The sequence below is a fragment of the Chelon labrosus genome, assembly GCF_963514085.1.
Source record: "Chelon labrosus genome assembly, chromosome: 3".
In the NCBI taxonomy this organism is placed as follows: domain Eukaryota; kingdom Metazoa; phylum Chordata; class Actinopteri; order Mugiliformes; family Mugilidae; genus Chelon; species Chelon labrosus.
This window is the reverse complement of record NC_140339.1, coordinates 3,688,710-3,712,609: the sequence shown is the minus strand read 5'-3', so window position 1 is coordinate 3,712,609 and position 23,900 is coordinate 3,688,710. Positions and strand designations below refer to the sequence as shown.

The window sequence follows — 23,900 nt, the reverse complement described above, 5'->3', positions numbered from 1 at the left end:
GGTGTAGAAGAAGGAGGAGATGAAGATGACGAAGACAGAGTTGAAGAAGAAGTAGGAGGAGGAAAAGATGATGATGGAGTTGAAGGAAGAGGAGACGGCATTGAAGGTGCAGGAGGAGATGATGACAAGAAGGAGGTGCAGGAGATGGAGACAACAGAGTAGAAGAAGAAGGATGAGGAAACAATGATGGAGTAGAAGAAGGAGGAGAAGAAGATGCCGACAAAGGAGCTGGGAGACGAAGGAGATGAAGACGGAGTAGAAGGAGGAGGAAAAGACAATGATGGAGTAAAAGGAGAAGGAGTAGAGAAGGTTTTTTTCCCTTAACTTCCTGAATAGATTCAGTAGAAGAAGAAGACGAACCAAGATGTCTCCACGTCTCCATCATCTCTGTCCACATAGATTCCATCTTGGTTCATCTTATTTTGCTACCTCCATGTTTCTGTCCCTCACCTGATGTAACCAGAGAGAAACCAGGACATCAAGAGTCTACATGATTTACATAGTGTCCATGTAAACGCAGCAGACAGACGTACGTTTGCTCCTCTTCATCATTCCTTTGTGTGTTTTGTGTGTGTGTTGTTTTGTGTGCGTCAGGTGAAGGAGCGCTACACGAAGGCCCTGGAGGAGCTGAACCGCTGTAACCCTCGCTACATGGAGGACATGGAGCAGGTGTTCGACCTCACCCAGGAGGCCGAGCGCAAGAGGCTGCGCTTCTTCAAAGACGTCCTGCTGGAGATCCACACACACCTGGACCTGTCCTCCAAGGAGAGGTACGACACACGCACACACACGCACACACACACACACTCTCATACACTGTGATTAGAGGATTCATGACTCAGAGCGGAGGCATGCAGAGCTGTCCCGGCTCAGATGTGGGACCATGTGTGTGTGTGTACTCAGGGGTTAATAGTAAACTCGTCCTGTTGTCCATTAACTAATGACCTCTGCTTCTATTTAAACGAGCCGCTGTTGCCATGGTAACGGGGACCCATATATATGTCCAAATGTTCCATAAAATTCTCCACGTTTTCTTCTTCACATCTTCTTGTTTTCCTTCTCGTCCTCGTTTCTTCTTCATGTCTTCTTCTTCTCTTCGTCATCTTCACACCTTCAGTTCGTCTTCTCTACCATTACTTCTTTTTCACATCTTCACCTTTTCTTGTCTTCTTCTGATCTGCTCTTCGTGTCTTCCTCTACTCGTCTTCTTCACCACTTCTTTGTCTCCTTCACACCTTCATTTATTTTTGTCTTCAACTCTTCTTTATTTGTACTTGACATTTTTTTTCCACCTTCTTCTTGTCCTCTTCACTTTATTTTCTTGTCCTCCCATATTCCTGTCTTCTTCCTGTCTTTTTCACTTCATCTTGTCCTCTTCTTCCTGTTGTCTGTGCATCTTCTTTCCTCCCTCGTCTCCTCTTTAAAGTCGGTGGTTCCTCATCCAGCCCGTCTAATGACAGACCGTCTGCCTGGTCCAGACTCTCAGACTGAACAATCTCAGCCTTAAGTCGTCTGTCATTTACCTCAAGTTAATTACCACAGAAAGAGAGAGAGAGAGAGAGAGAGAGAGAGAGAGAGAGAGAGAGAGAGAGAGAGAGGCTGTCCAGGAGTTCAAACTAACCAACGTCTCACTGGAAGAAGACACAAATGTACAAATATTCAATTTAAGTAGATCCGTTTTTGTCCTAGTAATCTTCTTCTGACTAATGTCCTAGAGGCAGCTCAAATAATAGTGAACTCCTGTTTTGTTGTCCATTAACTAATGACCTCTGGTTTTATTTAAACAAGCAGCTGTTACCGTGGTGACGGACAGACCTAAGCCCAAATGTTGAACAAAACAAAACCTTCAAGGGAATCTGAAGAGAAACTCTTCACTACTTCTTCTGGTCTTCACTTATTCTCATCATCTTCACGTCTTCTTTTTCTCATCTTCACTTCTTTATTTATGTCGTACGTCTTCTTGACTTCTTCTCTTCCTCATTTTCTTTTCATCTTCACATCTTCTTCTTGTCTTCTTCACTTCCTCGCATCTTCTTTACATCTTCAGGTATTCTCCTCACATCTTCCTTACATCTTCTTCTCTTCTTCACACCTTCTTCTCTTGTTTACGTCTTCCCTTTTTCACGTCTTCTTCTCTTCATGTTTTCTTTATGTCTTCTTTACATCTTCATGTCTTCTCTTCACACCTTCTTCTTCTTCATGTTTTTTCTTTTTCTTCTTTGTCTTCTCATGATTTCTTTGTCTTCTCTTCTCCATGCCTTCTTCTCTTGTCTTCTTTACATCTTCTTCTTTTCTCCACGTCGTCTACTCTTAACGTTGTCTTCTCCTCTCTTTACGTCTTTTCTTCTTTTCTTTGTCTTCTCTTCTTCACGCCTTCTTCTATTCTTTACGTCTTCTCTTTACGTCTTCTTCACGTTGACTTCTCTTCTTCAACGCCTCATCTCTTCTTCACGTCGTCTTCTCTTCTTCACGCGTTCTCTTTACGTCTTCTCTTCTTTACGTCTTCATCACGTTTTCTTCTTTTCTTTACGTCATTTCTCCTTCACGTCGTCTTCACTTCACATCTTCACTTATTCTTGTAAAAAGCTGTGTATACACTGTAGGCTTATTCATGAGCCCGTATCATGATGAGGTTGATGATGATTATAGTGCTGATAAAATTATGGTGTGAAGAGATCATCTCCTTATCTCATCCAATGAGCTGATGTTAATCTCATATACAGGTTCCAGGTTTTTAGACGTGAGCTTCATATTTAACTGTTTAACTTTTACACACTGTTTGTTCAGTATCACCATAGTTAAATAAAGGTGCTTTAAGACATTCCTGAGTGTAAACAAACCGATAAAGTCGAGTAGGAAATACAAAAGTCTTATCTTGAAGTTTTAAACCGAAGCCTCCGGGTTTTTAAGGCTCAGCTCCCAGAATAAACAAATGAAACCAGGAAGCTGCTGCAAGTAAAGAACTGCTGTGTTCAGAGCACCATGACGACGTTTTATTTTAAATAAAGATTCAGCTATTCTTCACGTCTTCTTCGCGTCTTCATGTTTTCTTCACATCTTCCGCATGTCTTCTTTACGTCTTCTGCACGTCTTCCTCATATCTTCTTTATGTCTTCATGTCTTCACATCCTCACTTATTTTGTCTACCTCACGTCTTCCTCAGATTATCTTGTCATCTAGGACTTTATTGACTCATAATATTTCATAAAGCTTCATTAACACATAAGTGGTTCCTTCATGTTCCGTTGCCTAGGTAACGCTCTTGTATTTTTCAGATACAATGGTAATAATTTTCTTTGTGTTCCGATTTATTCTCCAGCTTCAAAGACCTGTACCGGGACCTGGGTCAGACGATCCGAGCGGCCAACGACGCCGAAGATCTCCGATGGTGGAGGAACACCCACGGACCGGGAATGAGCATGAACTGGCCTCAGTTTGAGGTGTGGAAACCTCACACATACATAACATACATACACCACACAAACACATCCGTCCTGGCCACTGTTCTTGTACTCACTTAAAATAATAATAAACTAGTCCTGTTGTCCATTAACTAACGACCTCTGGTTTTATTAAACAAGACGCTGTTTTCCAAATGTTGAACAAAATAAACTTTAAAGAAACTCTGAAGAGGAACTAGTCACGTCTTCTTCACATCTTCACTTATTCTTGTTTTCCTCTTGTCTTCCTCTCGTCTTCTTCACTTTCTCACGTCTTCCTCACGTCTTCTTCTTGTCTTCTTCACTTCCCCAATTCTTTAAGTTTTCTTCTTGTCTTATTCTTGTCTTCTTAATTTCCTCACGTCTTCTTCTTGTCTATCTCATGTCTTCTTTTTGCCTCCTTAATGTCTTTCTTACATCGTCTTCTAACGTCTTTTTATTGTCATCCTAATGTCTTCTTGTCTCCTTAACCCCTTCCTCTTCTTGATGTATTCTTACCACCTTCTCTTTATCTTCTTCTTGTCCTCCTAACATCATCTTTTTTTCCTCCTTAACGTCTGTCTTATGTCGTCTTCTCATCTTCTAACATCTTCTTATTGTCATCGTAAAGTCTTCTTGTCTCCTTTTACTTCTCATCCTCACTCTTTATATGTCTCTTCATATAATTATTTCATAAAGCCTCGTCCACATATACAGTGATTCTCTGGTTGTCCGTCTCCTTGTAGCTGACAGATGTTTGCTAGTAAATATTACAGGCTCTGGTTGCCGTGGTTACCCCCCAGATTTTTCAGAGTGAAAATAAGCAGAACATAAAAATATTGCTAGCTCTTCTTCTGTTTGAAAAGACGTCACCACTGCATTTAGTGGTAGGAACCAAACTGGTGGATGGCGTTTCCTTGGGGCTAATGTTTGACGGGACTCTATATTTGTATCATATGTCAACAACAGTATAATTGCTCACATTGGTCGTTGCCTCAAAGGTTGCATGAAACTCGGTTTAAAATCAGAGAAATTAGTTCGTCATGTTTAGATGAGTCTCCAGGAAATAAATGTGAGTTGGTGAAATGTCCTCTGAAGTGAAACATGACTCTCTGTGTGTGTGTTTAAGAGCGAATGAATATTAAACAGTTTTCCAGTGAAAGACTTGTTGTTGACCGAGAGCACTGAGTGGGGTCAGGAATGTCCAACACACACAAGCTTGTGTTGTTATCTTTGTGAGGACATTTCATTGACATTATGCATTCCCTAGCCCCTCAACTCCGACCATCCCACCTAATTAACTCTAATTATAATATAACTGTACCATAAAGCCAAGTTGTAATCCTCAAAAAGTTGTTGGCACAAAACAACAAAATGGCCCTACGATGTTATTCCATGAAAAACTGGCCCCCCACACAAAATGGAAATCTACAGACGTCCCATCAGCTCTGCAGACTGAGTCACTGAGGACATACAAATATTTGCAAAGATGTCGCAACACAAACTAGTACCAAACCGGATGGTACAGAGGAGTGTGTCTGTTGCTTCGTCATGGTCAAGACTTTCTATCAATATTTATTATGTGATTCTTTTCTTTTTGTTTTTTAATTAAAGGTGTTAATTATCCGACCATAACGACAGCTGGTCTTTTTGCAGTGGATTAGTGGACAAAACCCAGCTAATGGAAGCTCTGCCTAGCCTCCCAGCTAATAGTTACTCCTCCTAGCATCCCAGCCTCTCAGCTAATAGTACCTCTTTCTAGCGTCCTAGCCTCCCAGCTAATAGTAACTCCTTCTTGCGTCCTAGCCTCCCAGCTAATAGTTACTCCCCCTAGCATCCCAGCCTCTAAGCTAATAGTAGCTCTTTCTAGCGTCCTAGTCTCCCAGCTAATGGTGACTCTTCCTAGCTTCCTAGCTTCCCAGCTAATTGTAAGTCCTCCTAGCGTCCTAGTCTCCCAGCTAATGGTGACTCTTCCTAGCTTCCCAGCTAATGGTAGCTCTCCCTACCCTCCCAGCTAATAGTAGCTCTCCCTGCCCTCCCAGCTAATAGTAACTCCTCCTAGCTTCCTAGCTTCCCAGCTAATTGTAAGTCCTCCTAGCGTCCTAGTCTCCCAGCTAATGGTGACTCTTCCTAGCTTCCCAGCTAATGGTAGCTCTCCCTACCCTCCCAGCTAATAGTTACTCCTCCTAGCATCCCAGCCTCCCAGCCAATAGTAGTTCTCCCTAGCCTCCCAGCTAATAGTACCTCCTCCTAGCGTCCTAGCTTCCCAGCCAATAGTAGCTCTCCCTAGCCTCTCAGGTAATAGTAACTCCTCCTACCATCCCAGCCTCCCAGCTAATGATGGCTCCTCCTAGCTTCCCAGCTAATGGTAGCTCTCCCTAGCCTCCTAGTTAATAGTAACTCCTCCTAGCATCCCAGCCTCTCAGCTAATAGTAGTTCTCCCTAGCTTCCTAGCCTCCCAGCTAATAGTAACTCCCCCTAGCTTCCTAGCCTCCCATCTAACGGTATTTCTTCCTACCCTCCCAGCTAATGGTGGTTCTCCCTAGCTTCCCAGCTAATAGTTACTCCTCCTAGCATCCCAGCCTCACAGCCAATAGTAGTTCTCCCTGGCCTCCCAGCTAATAGTTACTCCTCCTACCGTCCTAGCCTCCCAGCTAATAGTAACTCCTCCTACCGTCCTAGCCTCCCAGCTAATAGTAGCTCTTTTTAGCCTCCTAGCCTCCCAGCTAACAGTGTCCCCTCCTGTTTTGAATGCTAAACTATCGTCCCCTGCTGGATGTAGTTTTTGTGACGCGTTCAGGTGCATTTTTTTTGGTCCAGACACAGTCGGCCTTCGTTTCCGCTGTTTCTTTGACGTTACATTAGTGTCCATACCTTTTTAAGGTGTCTGATTTTCACACTGAGATGCCAAAAAAACAGAAAAACAGCCAACCTTTGAGTTTCCATTCTATCTAATTTTTTGTTTGTGTCATCGTTACTTCCTCTTATCCCAATGATACTGAGTTTTTCCACACCCGCTGCACACAGATGGAGTCATTGTGAACGCCGTATTGTCCCGTTTTCTGTCTGTGAAAAGATCTGCAGGCCCAATTGTTGCACTACAATAGAGATACAATCATCGGCATTCCTGCCTCCACCTTCCGCTTTTATTTTTGGCTGTGTGTGAGTGATCATTGAGTTTCAGATCACACAAAAGAGCTGATAGGTAATACTTCAGAGGGGTTTGCACCACAGAAACTTTGACTGAAGATTTTTCTGTTTTTGAAATCTCATCTGAGGCTAAATGTGCGTTCACAGCGTTTACTGATTCTGTAGAAACGTCTCTATTCTTATATATGATATTGCTAACGTTGGAGGATAGAGTGTTCAGTTTATTCAATTTGGGTTTTGGGAATATTTTTATTTTTATCTTTAATCTGATTTGGAGAAAGAATGTGTTTTATGCTCCTTCAGATGTATGATGTTGATCTTTGAGGTGAATCATCTGCATGAAAAGACTCAAATACACCGTTTTTAAAGTGCATAAAGAGGCAGATTCTTATCAGGATATAATCCCCAATTTGGATTTCATTATGTTAAAATAGCAGGCGTGGTCCGAAGTTTAGGCGCTAATTCCTTTGTCAACTACCGGGAAGACGGAATGAATCACTTCACATTTAAGCAGATTGTTGCACGAGGAAGTGTGCAAATATTTTTTCGGGATTCCTGCTGTGAAGACAAACACTTATTGAGTTTCTCCCGGTTTTTCCTAAATTGCACAGAGAGAGACAGAAAGTGGTTGGCAGAGAGGAAAGCGTCTCTTCTGTCCTCCGAGGAATCTCCTGGCATTCCCACAGTGCTGCCGGCACGCAAACAGAGAGCCATTGTCCCAGCGCACACTCCTCTTCTACACACTAACACACACTTTATGTCCATTACATTCATTCATAACTCGCCTGCTGAGTAGAAATTGAGGACTTTCTAGAGAGAGGAGCAGCTGAATGTCCTCACTTTGGAGGAAATCTGTCTCTTTAAACGTGAAGTTACTTCTACACTTTTGAGGACATTTAGTTCCCGACACGCCACCTGTAGCACAGGTTGTTCCTCTGAGACTCTAAATACCAACGGCTGTATCCACAGCAGGGAGCTCCTGTTAGATGGAGTGTTATTTTCTGGGTGTGAGCAAACGTTTGTTTTTAGCATTATCATAAAAAAATATTTAATTGTGATTGTAATATCTGCTTTTAAATGTATGGGATATTTTTAAAGTTTGTAAGTTTAACATCTCAGCTCACTTTGGTCTGGTCAAGAGAAACGTCTGAACCAGTCTGAAGATGAACTTGTCGTTAAAAAGACTAATTTCTTCTACTACTTCTACTCGTTAGTTCTTCTTGCTTTCCTTTTTCTTCTTTTTGGTGTCTTTGTCTTGTTCTTGGTCTCCTCTTCCTTCTCCTCCTCCTTCTTCTTCTTCTTCTTCTTCTCCTTCTCGCCCTCCTTCTCATTCTTCTCCTCCTCCTCCTCTTCCTTCATTCCCCTCTTCCTTCTTATTCTCCTTCTCCTTGCCTCCTCTTCCTTCTTCTTGTCCTCTTTCTCGCCCTCCTTTCCTCATTCTTCTTCTTCTTTTTCTTCTATTTCTTCTCTTCCTCCTTCTTTCCTCCTCCTTCTCCTCCAAGAATAAGAAGGATCTTGTCCTCCTCCTCCTCCTCCTCCTTCTTCTTATTGTCCTTCTTGCCCTTTTCCTCCTTCTTCTTGTCCATCTCCTCCTCATTCTTGCCTTCCTCCTCCTCCTCCTCCTCGCAGCTAATAGTAGCTCTTCCTGTTTCCTGGTATGAAGTGTTATTTCCTGTCACACAGAAGCAGAAGATATGAACTAGTTTGTTGTTGACTTTTGTCCTTGCCAGGAGTTCTTTGACGTCGGTTTGTAATCTGTTGTCCTGGCTCTTCTGAGTCTTTGTCCTCTGAGTTGATGGACACACGTCTCTCCCTCTATCTCTGTGCAGGAGTGGTCTCCGGAGACGAGTCGCTCCATCAGCCGGAAGGATCGAAGTCAACACTCTGAGGAGAACGTGGTCACCCTCACCAACATCATCTCCTCCGGTGGAGGCGATGTCCCGCCGAGTCCCATCACGGTGGACACCGGCAGGTAGGAGGACATGTCCAACGTCCGTTTCATCTCCCACAATGCTTGGCGCGTGTGACACATGCTACAGTGGGAGGGCCCTATGAGGACTTCCCTGGAGTCCAGCACTATAGTTTGTTTGTGAAGTATAGTAGTATAGTTACTTGGCCAAAACGAACTTTTTTCTTGTTCTCACAGCCCTAGGAGCAAGAACAAAAACCTCTCTTCTCACAGACTATGTAACAAACCTTACTCTTCTGTCAATCACCACATGACGCCCAAACGATTTGATTGACTGGGCAGATCTTTGCAGGAGCAGAATTACTTCCCAATGGAAAGACTCCAGACCAACTTTCCACTGGAAAAAAATATATGTGGGTGGGGGAAGTTTGTCTTGCTTCCAGGACTAGACTTTATCTAGACACACCGTATACACAACAGACAAACACACATGCTGTTTACTTTAAAAGAGTGGGAGGAGCACCTGTTGTCCAGACTAAACACAAAAGTACAATTATGTTTCTCTGAGCCTCCTGTTTGTGTGTGTCAGACAGAAATAGAGATAGCATGTGTCTGTGAAGGTTCTATAGGAACCTTAAAAAGTGTTTAAAAAAGGCAACTGGACTTGTAGATGTTTAACCACGCCAAGTAGCTTCTTCAGTTCTAAGGGACTGGTGGGAAGTTTGAGGTTTAAATAGGAAACTCTGTGGGTATAACCCATCAGAAAACTTGCCTGACTTGTTTACGTTAACGACCAGAAACTAGTGCAGCTAATTTCCATTAACCATAAGATACTTATATATAAAAAGCATTTATAAAAAAGGCTATTGGACTTGTAGAGTTTTTTTGAGAAGACGTTTCACCACTCATCCAAGTAGCTTCTTCAGTTCCAACGGACTGGTGGGAAGTTTGAGGATTAGGAAACTCTGTTCGTGACCAATCAGAAAACTTGCTTGTTTCTTTTAACAACCAGAAACTGGTGCAGCTAATTTTTATTAACGGCTAGATACTCACCCCTCGTTGAGGGGGGACTGTTTGTCCCAGTCCTCTCACCCTATGGATGGTGCTTTAACGACCCATTATAAGTCAGAGTCTCCAGTCTCAAGGTGTGAATGTGGTTGAAACTTCTTGGAGACAGAAGTTAAAACTGTATTGCAAAGTGATGGCAGATTAAATCTCAGTCCATCTCCTCTGTTTAGAGAAGGTATTTCCCAATCTGACATGGATGTCTTCCTTTACTCTTCTTTCAAACCATTGCTCTTCTCTGGCTAAGATTTGGATGTTGTTATCTTCAAAGGAGTGTCCTTTGTCCTTCGGTTGTAGGCGGACCGCTGAATCACTTCCTGATGAGCTGGCTCTCCTGTGTTGGTACATGCGTTACCCACAGAGTTTCCTATATAATCCTCAAACTTCCCACCAGTCCCTTAGAACTGAAGAAGCTACTCGGATTAAACGTCTTCTCAAGAAAACTCTACAAGTCCAGTTAAACACTTTTTGGAGACAGCATGTCGTTAACAGATGTTGTAACCTAGCAGTCACCCTCAGGAGTTAACGTCCTGAACACAACACACTCTAATTAGTACCTAGAAAGCAGTGTGTGTGTGTATATATGTATTTACTCATGTTGTCTCTCTCTGGGGACAAAAAGAAAAAAACCTCATCATGTAAAACACCAAATTTAATGTGGAAGTCTGTGTTTAAGGTTGAAGTCATTCTCCAGGAAATGTATGTAAGTTAGTGTAAGGTCCTGAGCCTAGAAACTACACCAGCTTCCTCCACCCACACACTTTTTGCAGTGGAAAGTTGGTCTGGAGTCTCTCCGTTTGGAAGTGATCATGCTCCTGCAACAGTCTGATTGTTTGTACTCGGTAACAGTTGAAACACGGCCCATAATGAAATCCAAATAGACCAGACTCATATTCTAGTAGGCTCGGCGTTCGTTTTCTCAAAAGCAATGTAAATGAGGCCGCTTTGCATATTATGTAATGCTGCATACATGATTATATTCCTGGAAGGCTGCTGCTTCCTACCTCCAGATAATATCAAATGTGAAATAACACTCAGGTTTGTATGCTCCAGCTTTGCAGCAGTGCAAGAAAATCTAATTCTCATTATGCTAAACATTGAAGAAAATTTTAAAAATCACAGATCAGATGTGACAATAACTTCTAAAATTGTTGATGTGCTGCATGAGATTGTTTCACAGACTAGATGTGGCTCATGATTCCAGTGACTTCCAGTGCTTTAGTCTGTGATCCGTATAAACCCAGAGTTATTTTTAGCTCCATGCTGGTTCATGAGCTCCTCCACCACTCTGACATTTACCCTCCCTGGCTCTCTTGTGGTTTCCAGGAGGTTTGTAGGTCGTAGCTGTCTCCTTTACTTTATTTACAACATTTTAGGTCAGGGCACAGTGCTGAACAGTAACGAGGAGAGATGGGAAAAACTAAAACTGACGGTACACAGGAACAAACAAACATTAAAGAGTTACCATCAACGAAAGGCGACTGTGGTGCGTTCAAGTGCAACTTTTTGGTCCAGACACAGCAAAGATCACAGCCACAGCCAGCTGGTACATGTGTCTTGAGTTGAAGGAAATAAATACCAGCAGGTGGCTTTCCTTCCTTCATTCCTCCCTTCCCTCCTCCCTTCCTTCTTCCCTTTCTCCCTACGTTCTTCCTCCCTCCCTGCTTTCTTCCATCCTTCCTTCCTTCCTTCCTTCCGTCCTTCCTTCCTTCCTTCCTTCCTTCTTCCTCCTCCTTCCCTTGCTCCCTTCCTCCTTCCTTCCTCCTGTCCTTCATGTTGTTGTTGTGACAACAGACTTGTTCTGCAAACACTGCAAAAACTTCTCTCCACATTCTCTCACCGACGACCCGACACCAAACACTTGAAGTTTCACAACCTTAAGGAAGCAGTGACCTCTGAGGTTTTGAGAAGTAGATTTTCCACTGTTGTAAGAAAACTCTCAGACTCTGTTTTTGTCGGACGTTCACCTCCCCCCTCTCTCCCCTCTCTCCCCTCTCTCAGGGTGAAAGATTACTCCTCAGACTGGTCAGACGAGGAGAGTCCTAAGAAGGTGCTGGCCCAGAACGGCGTGGGGGAGGCGGAGGACGAGGAGGAGCAGGTAGAGGCGGTGCGAGTCCGAGCGCTCTATGATTACACGGGCCAGGAGGCCGACGAGCTCAGCTTTAAAGCAGGTATTAACCCTTACTAACGCTTTTAGTGCCGGCGGGGCATCACAAGGGTCAACAGAGTAAATTAAAATATTATTTTTAAATTTCACATGGCTTGATTATAAAGGGCTTTAAGTCTAATGTTTGAGACCAAGAAGAGAAATTTGCAGCTTTCATAACAATATCTGATTTACCTAAAAGTTTGACAACACTTCCAAGATATTCATACCTCTGTCATGTATCTAGTTCATTCTTCAAAAGTATTAAAAATTGGTAGCTTGTCTACTCAACATGCACATACAGATGTTAGTTTTTAATGATACACATGAGAGTTAGGAAGTGTCAACCTTTGTTGGTGTTTTTGCAGACACAAATAATACTGCATCGTCTGCATACGTGTGTAATCTAATTACCTGTTTTTGACCTTTAACAAACTTCAGAAACTGTAAAGTAAATATTAATAAAAACAACTATATCGGCTGCATTCAACGTGGTAAACATGTAGATAAACAATATCGAACATGGAGCATAAAAAAAAATAAATTAATTTATACACATTTACAGATAGATTTCTAGCTTCGAGTCTCTTTTTTTTTCATGAAAACATAGCAGACCAGGCTTAGTTATTTTCTCATAATCACGATGAAGAAATCTCATGTTAACAATCTGATGTCTAGCAATCTTTACTTTACCATTAAAAAGAATTAAAAACGGCATTTATCTCAAGATGATCAAATCAGAGTCATCCAATAACACTTTAAGATGTGAGATAATGAGGTAAATAAGTGTTTTAAGTACAAAAATTTAATAATTTCATCATTTAGAAACACGTTATGTGATGATGACGAGATGAAAATTCAGTCTGAGCTTCTGCTTTCGACAAACGTCTTTATGAACAACTGTCAAAAACCAATTGTTTTGCTAGAATTAATCATGTCACGTAAAAACTACATCTATCATATTAAAAAAAAAACTAAAAAGTTATAATTAAAAAGATGAGCAACATTTAATATAATCCTTTATGTCAACTTTGCAGCTGATTTCTAAATTTCTTTTGAATATAAAACTCGCAGACTAAAAGTGTAACGTAGAAAAACAGTTTGTATATCATGACCTTAAAATGTTTAAAATAAATTTTTCGCCTGTGATGCCTCGTCTTAACGCGTTCACACTCATGTCAGACAACTTTCAAACATGAGTACTGATGATGAAATGACGCATGTTATGAGATTACTCATGTTTTTTTAATGTTTGAAACTCTTAAGCTTCTGTGACTTCCCTCGGGTCATCGTCAGAAAAGTTTCATAATTGCTTGTAACACGATGTAGATGTGAAGCGACAGAAGCTTCACATCGTCTCTGGCTGCTGTTTGGATAATAACAGGTCTGATGTTTTCTTTTAAATCAGATGCACCTGAGGTTTTTAATTTGATGGAACAGTTTCCAGTTCTCTCTTAAATACCTAACCTGTAAATAAAACCCATCCTGAGTGGTTTTATTTATCTCTTGAGTTTTGACGTCTAAAAGCTTCGTTAGCCCAGCGTTAATAGACTCAAATATTAACAGAATATGAGTCTGGTAACTCCACATGTGGATTTCATTTTGTGGTCAACTGATACGAAGAAAAAGAAATACCTGTGGATTAAATTGGATAATCCCACAACCAATCAGAGACATTTTGTTGTAAACAAATTCAACTCCACGGCGCTCACACTCCAAGCCCCGCTCACACAATTTGATTGGCTCGTCAGATATTTGCAGGAGCATAATCGATTCCCAACGGAGAGATTTCAGAGCAGCTTTCTACCACGAAACAAATGTAGGTGAGGAAGCAGACTAATTTTGGATGATTATAACAGAATAATCTGATACTGATTAGAAATAAACCTCCATGTGATTCAGTTTCCCACTTTCTGGTCCTTTGAACAAGACAAATATAAGGAGACGGGATGAAAGTTAGCTGAACGCACAGTCACTTTTAAGATAGCATAAGTTAGCATGACCCAACATTAAAATCTTTGCATGGTAAGGCAGAAACGGATGTAACAATGATGATTAAAATAAAAATATGGGATTAACTGTGACGTGAAAACTACCTTTGGTGAATTAATGCAGTTAGATATATTCAGTATTTGTTGTTTAGTTGAGGATTGGTCTGGATTCTCTACGTTGGGGACTGAATAAGCTCCTACAAAGATCTGCCAGGCCAATCAAATCATTTGGGGGTGTGGCGTTATGTGGTGATGGACAGAAGAGTAACAGTAGTCATACAAGTCATCTGAGCGCCATGGAGTTGAGTTTGTTTACAACAAAATGGCTCTGATTGGTTGGAGGACTACCCAGTTACATGCAGAGTTGCTTTTTTTTATCTCTGTATTGGTAGAAAAAAAGCTGTATAATGAAATCCAAATATTATAAATTATGTAAAAATACACCATAAAACCACCAAACACTGGTCTCAGTCTGTACTCTGTGCTCAGGACGGTGATCCTGGTCGTCTGTGTTGTGGTTGTAACACTCTGATGTGATTCAGTGCTTTGGTTCGTCCTCTGCCACCGCTCATTTGTTAAACTGTGAGTTAATGGGAGCTGATGGAACCACAGAGGGGGGAGACCTTAGTTTGGAAAAGCTTAGCTCGGCTCAGCTCGGCTTAGACTGAACCAGGACCAGATCCTTGATGAACCGAGACAGCTGGCCTCATGTGGTGAATTGTGGTGAATTCTTCCCCGTTTGTCGTCCTTTTAAAGTACTACACCCTGCTGGAAATGAAAGGGTTAATGAGTTCATCTGAGTCTTAAACTCCAAGACAGAGTCAAGTCAGACCTCAGAGAACTACCAGCAATGAATAAGAGAAGAAGAAGAATGAAGACCTACTCTGGTGATGATCTACTGTGTCTGGACCAAATAGTTGCACTTGAACACACCACAAAGACTACAGCCACTGACCAGGTGGTACATATGGTCGGCACCCCTAGAGGAAATGACCTTCCTTCCTTCCTTCTTTCCTTCCTTCCTTCCTTCCTCCCTTCCTCCTTCCTGATCCTCCTTTCCTTCATACCATCCTTCGTTTATTATTTCCTTTCTCTTTTCTGTCTGTTTGTCATCCATCCTTCCAGCCTTCCATCCTTCCATCCTCCTTCCTTCCTCTCTTCCTCCTTCATTCCTTCCTCTCTTCCTCTCTTCCTTCCTTCCTTCCTTTATTCCTTCCTTTATTCCTTCCATCCGTCCATCTTCCTGCCTTCATTTCTTCCTCACTTCCATCCTTCCTTCCTCTATTCCTTTATTCCTTCTGTCCTGTCTTTCTCCTTCATTCCTTCCTCTCTTCCTTCCTTCCTTCCTTCTTTCTTCCTACCTTCCTGCCTGCCTGCCTTCCATCCATACCCTCCTTCCTTTCTGCCTTAATTCCTTCCTATTTTCCTTCCTTCTTTTCTCCTTCTTTTCTTCTTCCTTCCTTCCGTCCTTCCTTTCTTCCTTCGTTCTTTCGTTCTTTCCACTTTCCTCCTTGCCTCACTCCCTGCCTTCCTTCCTTCCTTTCTTCTTTCCTTCCTTGTTCCTCCCTTCCTTCCGTTATCCCTTCCTTTCTTCCCACCCTCCTTCCTGCCTCGCTCCGTTCCTTCCTCCCTTCCTTCTTCCCTTCCTTCTTCCCTTCTTTTATTCCATCCTTCCTTCCTTCCTTCATCCCTTCCTTTCTTCCTACCCTCCTCCCTGCCTCGCTCCCTTCCTTCCTCGTTTCCTTGGAAGAATAATCAAAAGAGTCTTCTTTTTGTCTCCTCTTGTTACTTGTGTTTTACTTCCTGGTTCTTTGAGCTGATCAGCCAATCAGAGCGATCTTTCTCACTGCTGATTTTGTTGAAAAGTCAATGGCCGACCATCAACTTGGTGTGTCGCGACTCTAAAACAGACAAATGCACTTAAAGTTGTTTAACATGCGTTTACGTGGAGGAAGTCCAGTCACATCCTGTCAGTATTTAGCGTTTAGTTTATTTTACCTGCGACTCATTTCCCATCGTCTTTCTTCCAGGGGAGGAGCTGCTGAAGCTCGGAGAGGAAGACGAGCAGGGCTGGTGTAAAGGTCAGCTGACCAGCGGCCAGGTCGGCCTCTACCCCGCCAACTACGTCCAGGTCCTCGATTCCTGATGGCGCCCGCCCCCTCTCTGCTCAACCAGCCAATGGTAAAACTTCACTTAAGACGCCAGGACCAATCGAAAGAACGCTCTTAGTGCTGACCTGTGAAACCAGACGGTTTTTGGTAACTGACTGTAAAGCTCCCCGTGGAGTTTTGGGTTTGTTTGTTTTTTTTTTTTGTCTGTAGCTTGAGCTGCATCTTTGGAAACCAGCTTGTTTACTCAGTTTGACGTCAGCAACACTGTTGACCTGACTGAAAGGAGCTTTAACAGGCAAAGACAGACGGACTTTAACCGCCAACACAGACGGACAACGGACTGTAGAAAATCAAGGACGTATATTCTGTCACGTCACCTGTTGATTAGTGACGGGACGCTTCATCAAACCCTGGATTTAGTTTTTTTTTAACCATCGTTTTCGAAAAAATCAACATTTAATAAGTAGAGACAAAGATTGGGCGGAGCTGGACGGACATCGATGAGCAGCAACCACCACAGCGGAAACATCTGTCAAATATCACGATAAAACCTGTTTTTTTTTAAGAGGTAGTTGGACATGTTGGGTAATATCTCACCACATTTGATCTCGTATAAAACTGATGCCACCAGCTGATTAGCTTAGCATAAAGACTGAAAACAGCTAGCTTGTTATTGTCAAAAATCTTCAAAGATCATTGATTAACACATCTGGAGTTTCAGTTAGTTTCTGCAATTTCAGTTAGAGATAAGCAAGCTTTTTTATTCTTATTCCAGACTTTATGCTAAGCTAAGCTAAGCTAACAGCCACTGGCAGGAGTCTTGTATGAGATTCCACAGTCCCCAAAATGTTGAACACATTTCTTAGCACCATCATAATTTATCACTCAAAGTGATAGATTTGAATTTTACTAAAAAAAGTTTTTCAGTGCAGTTTTCTTGGATCTTGGAGCCCCTAGTGGTTGCCGGAAGAACTGCAACTTTCTGCTGTGGTGGCTGCTGCGTGAACTTAAATAAAAAAATAAATGAATAAATCCAATGTAAACTATCAGTGCCTTAGTCTGTGAGGCAGGAAGTGTGCAGCGCCGCCCTGCTGTCTGACTGAGGAACTACAACCAGCTGATCATCACCTGGACTTTAAAATTAATCTGATGGCCAGGGCGGTGCTTGATTTTCTTCCTTGTCTCCTCCTCAACATCTTGTGTTATTGCTTTTCTTTAGATTTTTTATTTTTTTTAGACGTGACACTGTATCCATTATCTTCCCCTTTTTTTTTATCTTAATTTTATTTTTTAATGCGATAGCTGTTTGTTTCTATTAGGTCAACTGATTCTGAATATGGACACCGTGTAAACAGTTGCTACCTGTTTCTTTTTTTTTAATGATAGCATTTTTACAGTGTCAATTTAATTCCTTTCTAATTTATTTTCCTCTTTTAATTTAGTAACCATTCATTTTGATCTAGACGGACTAAAGCAAGGGGAAGTAAAGTTAGCTTCAGCTCATTTAACCCGCGGAAGGTGGCTTGTTTCTAGTTTATTTCGATGTGCTGGGATCACGGCGCCTCAGTCTCGTTAAGTAAGTCTCAATGTTTTGTCTGAAGATGTCGGGTTTTGGGGTTTTTCATGTTTAAGTTTGTGGTTTGTTAGTGAGGGATCCTCCTCTGTCGCTGTCGCTGCAGCTAACCCAGATAGACTTTCAAAATTATAAGAGATTTATATTAGAGAAATTAACGCTCCTGCAATGATTCTTTGCTTTTTCTTTCCAAATCTGTATCATGTACAGGAAAGTGGGCGGCGACAATAAAAAAGAAAAAGCTTTCTGCAGCTGGATGTTTTACAGACTTTTCCTTTTGTCCTCGTGTTGTTGGTTTCTTATTGCTGTAAAATTATTTAGAGAATAACATTATGTGCATATTTCTGAGAAGTGAGAAATGCAAGAAACGGGGGTTAACAAATAACTTCACTGAAGAGCTGAAATATGGTGGCAGATAAAAATAAAAGTAATAGAATTGAATATTGGTTTTCAGTCTTGATGAACGCAACTTAATATTCTCGTTAAAGGTTTTCAGTTGCTCCTTTTTGTGGAAATTCATGTTTAAGCCTGATGTGAACCTATAATGTTCCTCATCTGGTAAAACAATCCGAACTCGAGCTTCAGAGTCTGGAATCCGGCCAGAACAGATCTTTGCAGGACTTCAGACCAACTTTGAGCCTCAAAAAACATTTGCAGGTGAGGGACCTGGAAGCTGATATTGATCACTCAGGTGAGTTAATTGATATTTTCTAGTTAGTCTTGATGATAATGCCGTTAGATATACAGTATTTGTTGTTTATTTTGATGTTATGTGATAGCCTGGAAGCCAGAGTCTCTCCGTTGGGAACTGATTGTGCTCCCGCAAAGATCTGCCAATCAAATCAAATCGTTTTGGGGGCGGGGCTTCAGATGGTGAGTAACAGCAACGTAGTCGTAACGTCTTCATAGCGCTGTGGAGTTGAATTTGTTACAACAAAATGACTAAATGATTGGTTGTAGTTAATGTTTGGACCTCTTTAGCTACAGTTGAATGCGAAACTATAAGCGTCTCATGTAAACATAAAGCCTTAAATGTCTGTAGTCTCAGTTTTAACAGAAAAATATTGTTGGACCACATGAAGTTGGTCTGGAGTCTCTCCGTTGGTAACTGATTACGCTCCAGCTAAGATCTGCTGGGCCAATCAAATCATTTGGGGGCGGGGCTTTACGTTAGAATGGACAGAAGAGTATCAGCAACTATTGCAACTGTTGAGTCAGTATGTCAGTACGTAAGTTGATATGAGCAACATTTTAACAACCTGTTAATATCATAGACTGTATATAAATATGGACAACACGTCTCCACTTCCTTACATTGGCCAAACTGATGCTATTTTCCCGGGGATACGGGCGGCGCCATCTTGCGAGTTTGGAGCCAGAGCCTGATCAGTACGGTCTGAGAGTGAAGCCACGCCCACACTTCCTCCAGACTCACTCTTGTTTTCATTTAATTAATACTACACTCTGCTTTACCTCCACCAGTTACAAAGAAATGATGGATTATACACTGTACTTGTTTTTTTTACAGTTCTCATGGTCCCACAGGATCGCTTTACGGAGCGGTTGGTGTGGCAACTGGTAGTCGCCATTATGTCACATCCTGTTTCTATAGCGCCAAATAAAACGTAATTTATCCGAAAAAATTTACACTTAAACATGCGTCAGCATTATATTAACTACCTAAAATGACAGAAACCATCCTTTAAAAAAATTATTTGATGTGTATTTTAGTGTTTTAGTTTGGCCCAAGTCCCATCCACTAACATTGAGGGGGCGGAGCTTATGAGCTATACTACAGCCAGCCACCAGGGGGAGCTCTACTTGATTTGGCTTCACTTTAGAGGAGCTGTTCCGCCGCCTGTCTTTATACAGTCTATGGTTAATATTGATAACTGACTTGTTCATTTATCAAGAGGTGCAAGATAAGTTTTGTAACTCCAAGAAATTTATAAAAAGCATAATTTTACAAAAGTTTTTAATTGTTTAGAAACACCTTTCTGTTAAAGATATAAAATAAACGAGACTAAACCTGAGTCGTCGTTGCAGTAAAAACTGAAAGTAAAGTTTAAATAATGGCAGATTGGTCAGAGCAGAGGGTCAAAGTGATGTTTGTCTTGAACCATTTTTAGTCTTTGGGACTTTGAACAGGCCTTCAGTGAACTCAGGTGTTCATTGATCCTTAAAGGATGAGACGAGGATATGAACGGGCCGTGGTTTGTGGAAAGTTTGACCGATTATGTGCTTTGTTTTATAGTTTTAATCCTAACGGCGAGCGCGTAACGTGGCTAGAAAACATTAGGTGTCACAGACCTACTGGACTGGAGACTGTGTATTTTCAGACAGAGGGACAAGGCTTGGGCTAAATTCCGGCGGACAAGGGAAAATGCTGACTGGGAAACATACAGGAAACTAAGAAATATCTCCAAGACAATGACCCGCAACGCAAAATCTGATTATTATAAGGAATGTCTTTCCAATAATTTTAAAAATCCCAAGCAATTTTGGAACAGTATAAAAACCATAATAAATACTTCTGATAAAAGCCCTATTAATAAAATACGTGATGGTAATACGATAATTCATGATCCCTTTTTAATTGCTAAAGTGTTCAGTCAGCATTTTTCCACAGTCTGTTCTGACTTAATATCTGATTTTTCTTACAATTATTGTTCTAATAATATCTCTGTCTGTCATAGCACCTTCTCATTTACTAAAATCACACCTCAAGAAGTTCAGAATGCTATTAAACAACTTAGTCTGAGTAGTGGTGCTGGCCTTGATGGGATGGAATCAAGGTATATTAAATTGGCTTCCCATATCCTTATGTTTCCTCTTGCCGATTTGTTCAATCTGTCTTTTGCTACCTGTGAGATACCAACTATGTGGAAACATTCACGAATCACGCCAATACATAAAGGTGGTGATATCCTTGATCCAAACAATTATAGACCAATATCAATAATTTGTACTGTCGCAAAAGTATTTGAAAAATTAATTTTTAATCAAATATCCCACTATCTCAAAACAAATAATATCCTGTCACCTTTTCAGTCTGGGTTCAGACCTAACCACTCAACAACCACTGCACTGGTAAAATTGACTAATGATATATTTTCAGCATCTGACTTTGGTAATCTCACAGGAGCTATTTTTATTGACTTGAAGAAGGCCTTCGATTTGGTTGACCATTATTTACTCTTAGACAAGCTTCATGCAATTGGTTTTTCACAAAGTGTACTTCTTTGGTTTAATTCCTATTTGCATAATAGAAAGCAATGTGTTGTTCTTCAAGGATCTAAGTCTGATTTATTTGTTCAACAGAGAGGTGTACCCCAAGGTTCGACACTTGGTCCTCTTCTTTTCTCTGTTTTCATCAATGATCTTCCTTTAATTTGTTCTAATACTTCAGCTCAGCTATATGCAGATGATACTGTCATCTATATCTCTAAATCTAATATTTTACAGATACAGAATGCCCTTCAATCAGACTTTGATGCTGTGCAAAACTGGCTGTCATCTAACAGATTGCTGCTTAATAAAACTAAAACTTACTCCATGGTCTTTGGTACAAAACATAACCTAAAAATGAAACCTAATAACTTAATCATAACATGTAATGATGGTATGAATCTGCATAGAGTTGAACAATTCAAATATCTAGGATTATGGCTTGACTCAGAACTTACTTTCAAACCTCATATAGACTATATTCTTCGTAAAATCAACTTTGGTATCAGTGTTTTATTTCGATCCAAGAACTGTTTTACGCTTAATGTTCGAAAGAAACTTGCCTCACAACTTATTTTACCTTTTTTTGATTATGCTGACGTAATATATCTAAATGCATCCAAAACCAATCTTCTACCCCTCAACACAGCATATAACAGTCTTTGTAGATTTGCTCTTGGTTGTTCTTTTTACACTCATCACTGTACCATGTATAATACACTCAAATGGCCCTCACTCAGTATAAGAAGACATAATCACTGGTTACACTTTATTTTTAAATGTATACATTGCAATTATCCTGCTTATTTAAAACAATTTTTGATTCCATATTCCACAACATATCAATTACGGCACTCATCCCAGTACTTTTTCCTTATTCCTACAGTGAACAAAACAATTGGTAAAAGAGCATTTATGTTTAAAGCGCCATCAGACTGGAATAATCTTCCGTTAAACATACGCTCATTGACTTCTTTTCATAGGTTCAAATTTTCCTTGTCTTCTTATTTTGAGTTAAATTGCACATGTTTCCGATGATGTTATATCAATATTATTTGTAACACACTGTAACTTTAATTCGCAACATTATGTTATTATTATACTTTTTATTTTACTAGGCTACTGCTATGGCCATTTGTGGCCATCGAGAGGTTGTGCTTATTCTTATTCTTTTACTTATTTTTTTATGTTTGTGTTGATGTCCGTTGTCTTTGTCGTTATATGTCTGTAGATTGTTGATTGTGTTTTGTCTCTTTATTTTTTGGTTGTAATGTATTTTAGGACCCCCTCGAAAACGAGAGGATTCCTCTCAAGGGGTTTATCCTATTAAATAAAATTTCTGATGATGATGATGATTTGTGATTATTTTTGACTTTGGTCAGGTGATGATCTGTTATGATGAGGTGGCATTCGACGAGTATTTATCCACAGGGATTCTCTGCCCTCTGGTGGAGAGAAGGTGATTCTGTAGTTTTATGGAGTCGATGCATTTTGTTTATTAGCTGCTAAATTTTGGGAGAAATTCAATCATAAAATATTAAAAACTGATTTGTTTTATCGAGATTTCCCTCGTAGCATCTGATATATAGGACACTCCCAACTTAAAAAACATTAAAACTAGCTTTGAACTGTTGTTAAAGTTAAACCATGTAGACTAAACGGGTATGACCAGCGCTGCTTTAAGTACTTTCACCCCTCTAAAAGTCCTGAAAGAGAAATAAGACTCATCACTTTAAAGTAGAAGTATAAACGTGAAACTGTAGATCTCCAAAAACCAACCAGGTCAATGTGGCTCTGGCTTTCTAGGCTCAGTTCTTTATTATTAAAAGGAGACTGAGGTCGAAGCGAAAATAGGAAAAACTGCAGACATTTTTTTTATTAAATTGACAAATTTCATCTGTACAGCAAAATCAAATGTCACGATGATAAATCTGTTACATCTTCATATTACATGGGCATATTCTAAAAAGAACCAAACTGCACATCGATAAAGTTTGTACACGCACAGACTTGCATACAAAACTGATAGCCGTCTTTATTCGTCTCATTCAGAAAATAAACGGTGGTTCAGAAAAAACGCAGCAGCGGACTGTTGGGAGTATTTCTGAACACTGGGTTCTCGGTTAGAGGAGGAGCAGAAATAACCTACAACAAAAAGCTGCCGAGGCTTCGCAGATGTGAATTAAATTAAAGTGCAAAATTAAAAATGTTAAATAATGTTTGTACCTCTTTAGCTACAGATCAAGTTGCATGTCATTTCCCTGCAAAACCATAAACTAAAACTCCTGCACAATGTTCATCAGTTGTTGAGTTTTTAACATTAAAACATCCGGATCAGAATATTTCCAGTCTGCTGCGATAAAAACAAGAGCTTCCCTGGACTCCACTGAGCTACTTAAAGCTGCTTTCAGGGATTTTGTTGAGCCACTTGTTTCTGGGGAGGTGGAACCAGATGCTGTTTAGCTTAGCTTAGCTTAGCATAGCACAAAAACAGGTAACAACAGGATAAAATCTCACTATTTGACGTGTTGCATGTTGTTGTAAAGCAGTAGCTGGTTTACATCACCGGTTAATTAGAGGATGAGCTTTAATTCACGTTTATTAGATGAGCACAATATACTGCGTCCTCTTAATCATTCACAGAAGTTAATTCACAACAAAAAAAACAAGATGTAAAATTTACAAATAAACGAGGCTCTGCAGATGTGATCAATCAAAGTGCAAAATTAAAAATGTTAAGTAATGCTTGTACCTCCTTAGCCGCAGTTAAAGTCGCATAAACGTCCGTTAACCATAATCGGTTCTGGATTTTCAAAATGCATTCATGGTATTTGTTGCATCTAAAGGCTACTTTCTGTGATTTTGTACGGCCACTTATTTGTCTGTTTGGTTCTGGGCAGGTGGAACCGGACGGCGCTTAGCTTAGCTTATCTTAACTTAGCTTAGCACAGAAACAGGTATCAACCAGGTAAAATCCCACTAAATGTTGTTTTTTTAATCCGTACCAAAACCTTTAGCAACCAGTTAATTAGCGGATGAGCTTTAATTCACTTTTATGGTTCTTAATCATTCACAGAAATTAATTCACAACAAATAATTACATGAGGCTCTGCAGATATGATTAATTAAAGTGCAAAATTAAAAAATGTTAAATAACGCTTGTACCTCCTTAGTTAAAGTCGCATAAACGTCCGTTAGCCACTGAGACGGCGACAATCGGTTCTGGATTTTCAAAATGCATTCACGGTATTTGTTGCATCAGGCCGTGCTCACTGAGCTACACCATGTTACTTTCTGTGACTTAGCTT

General features: G+C 40.5%; 1 protein-coding gene across 2 annotated transcripts in view; it reads left to right on the top strand.

The window, feature by feature from the left end:
• Positions 1 to 17,615, top strand: part of pacsin3 (protein kinase C and casein kinase substrate in neurons 3) — a 39,014-nt gene extending 21,399 nt beyond the window's left edge. For both annotated transcript variants that reach the window (XM_084541772.1, XM_084541773.1), the window contains 5 exons: positions 595 to 770; positions 3,320 to 3,440; positions 8,399 to 8,541; positions 11,545 to 11,714; positions 15,711 to 17,615. In XM_084541772.1, the coding sequence (XP_084397898.1) occupies positions 595 to 770; positions 3,320 to 3,440; positions 8,399 to 8,541; positions 11,545 to 11,714; positions 15,711 to 15,826 (726 nt within the window). In that variant the 3' untranslated portion in view covers positions 15,827 to 17,615. The remainder of the gene's footprint in view (positions 1 to 594; positions 771 to 3,319; positions 3,441 to 8,398; positions 8,542 to 11,544; positions 11,715 to 15,710) is intronic.
• Positions 17,616 to 23,900: the final 6,285 nt, after the last annotated feature.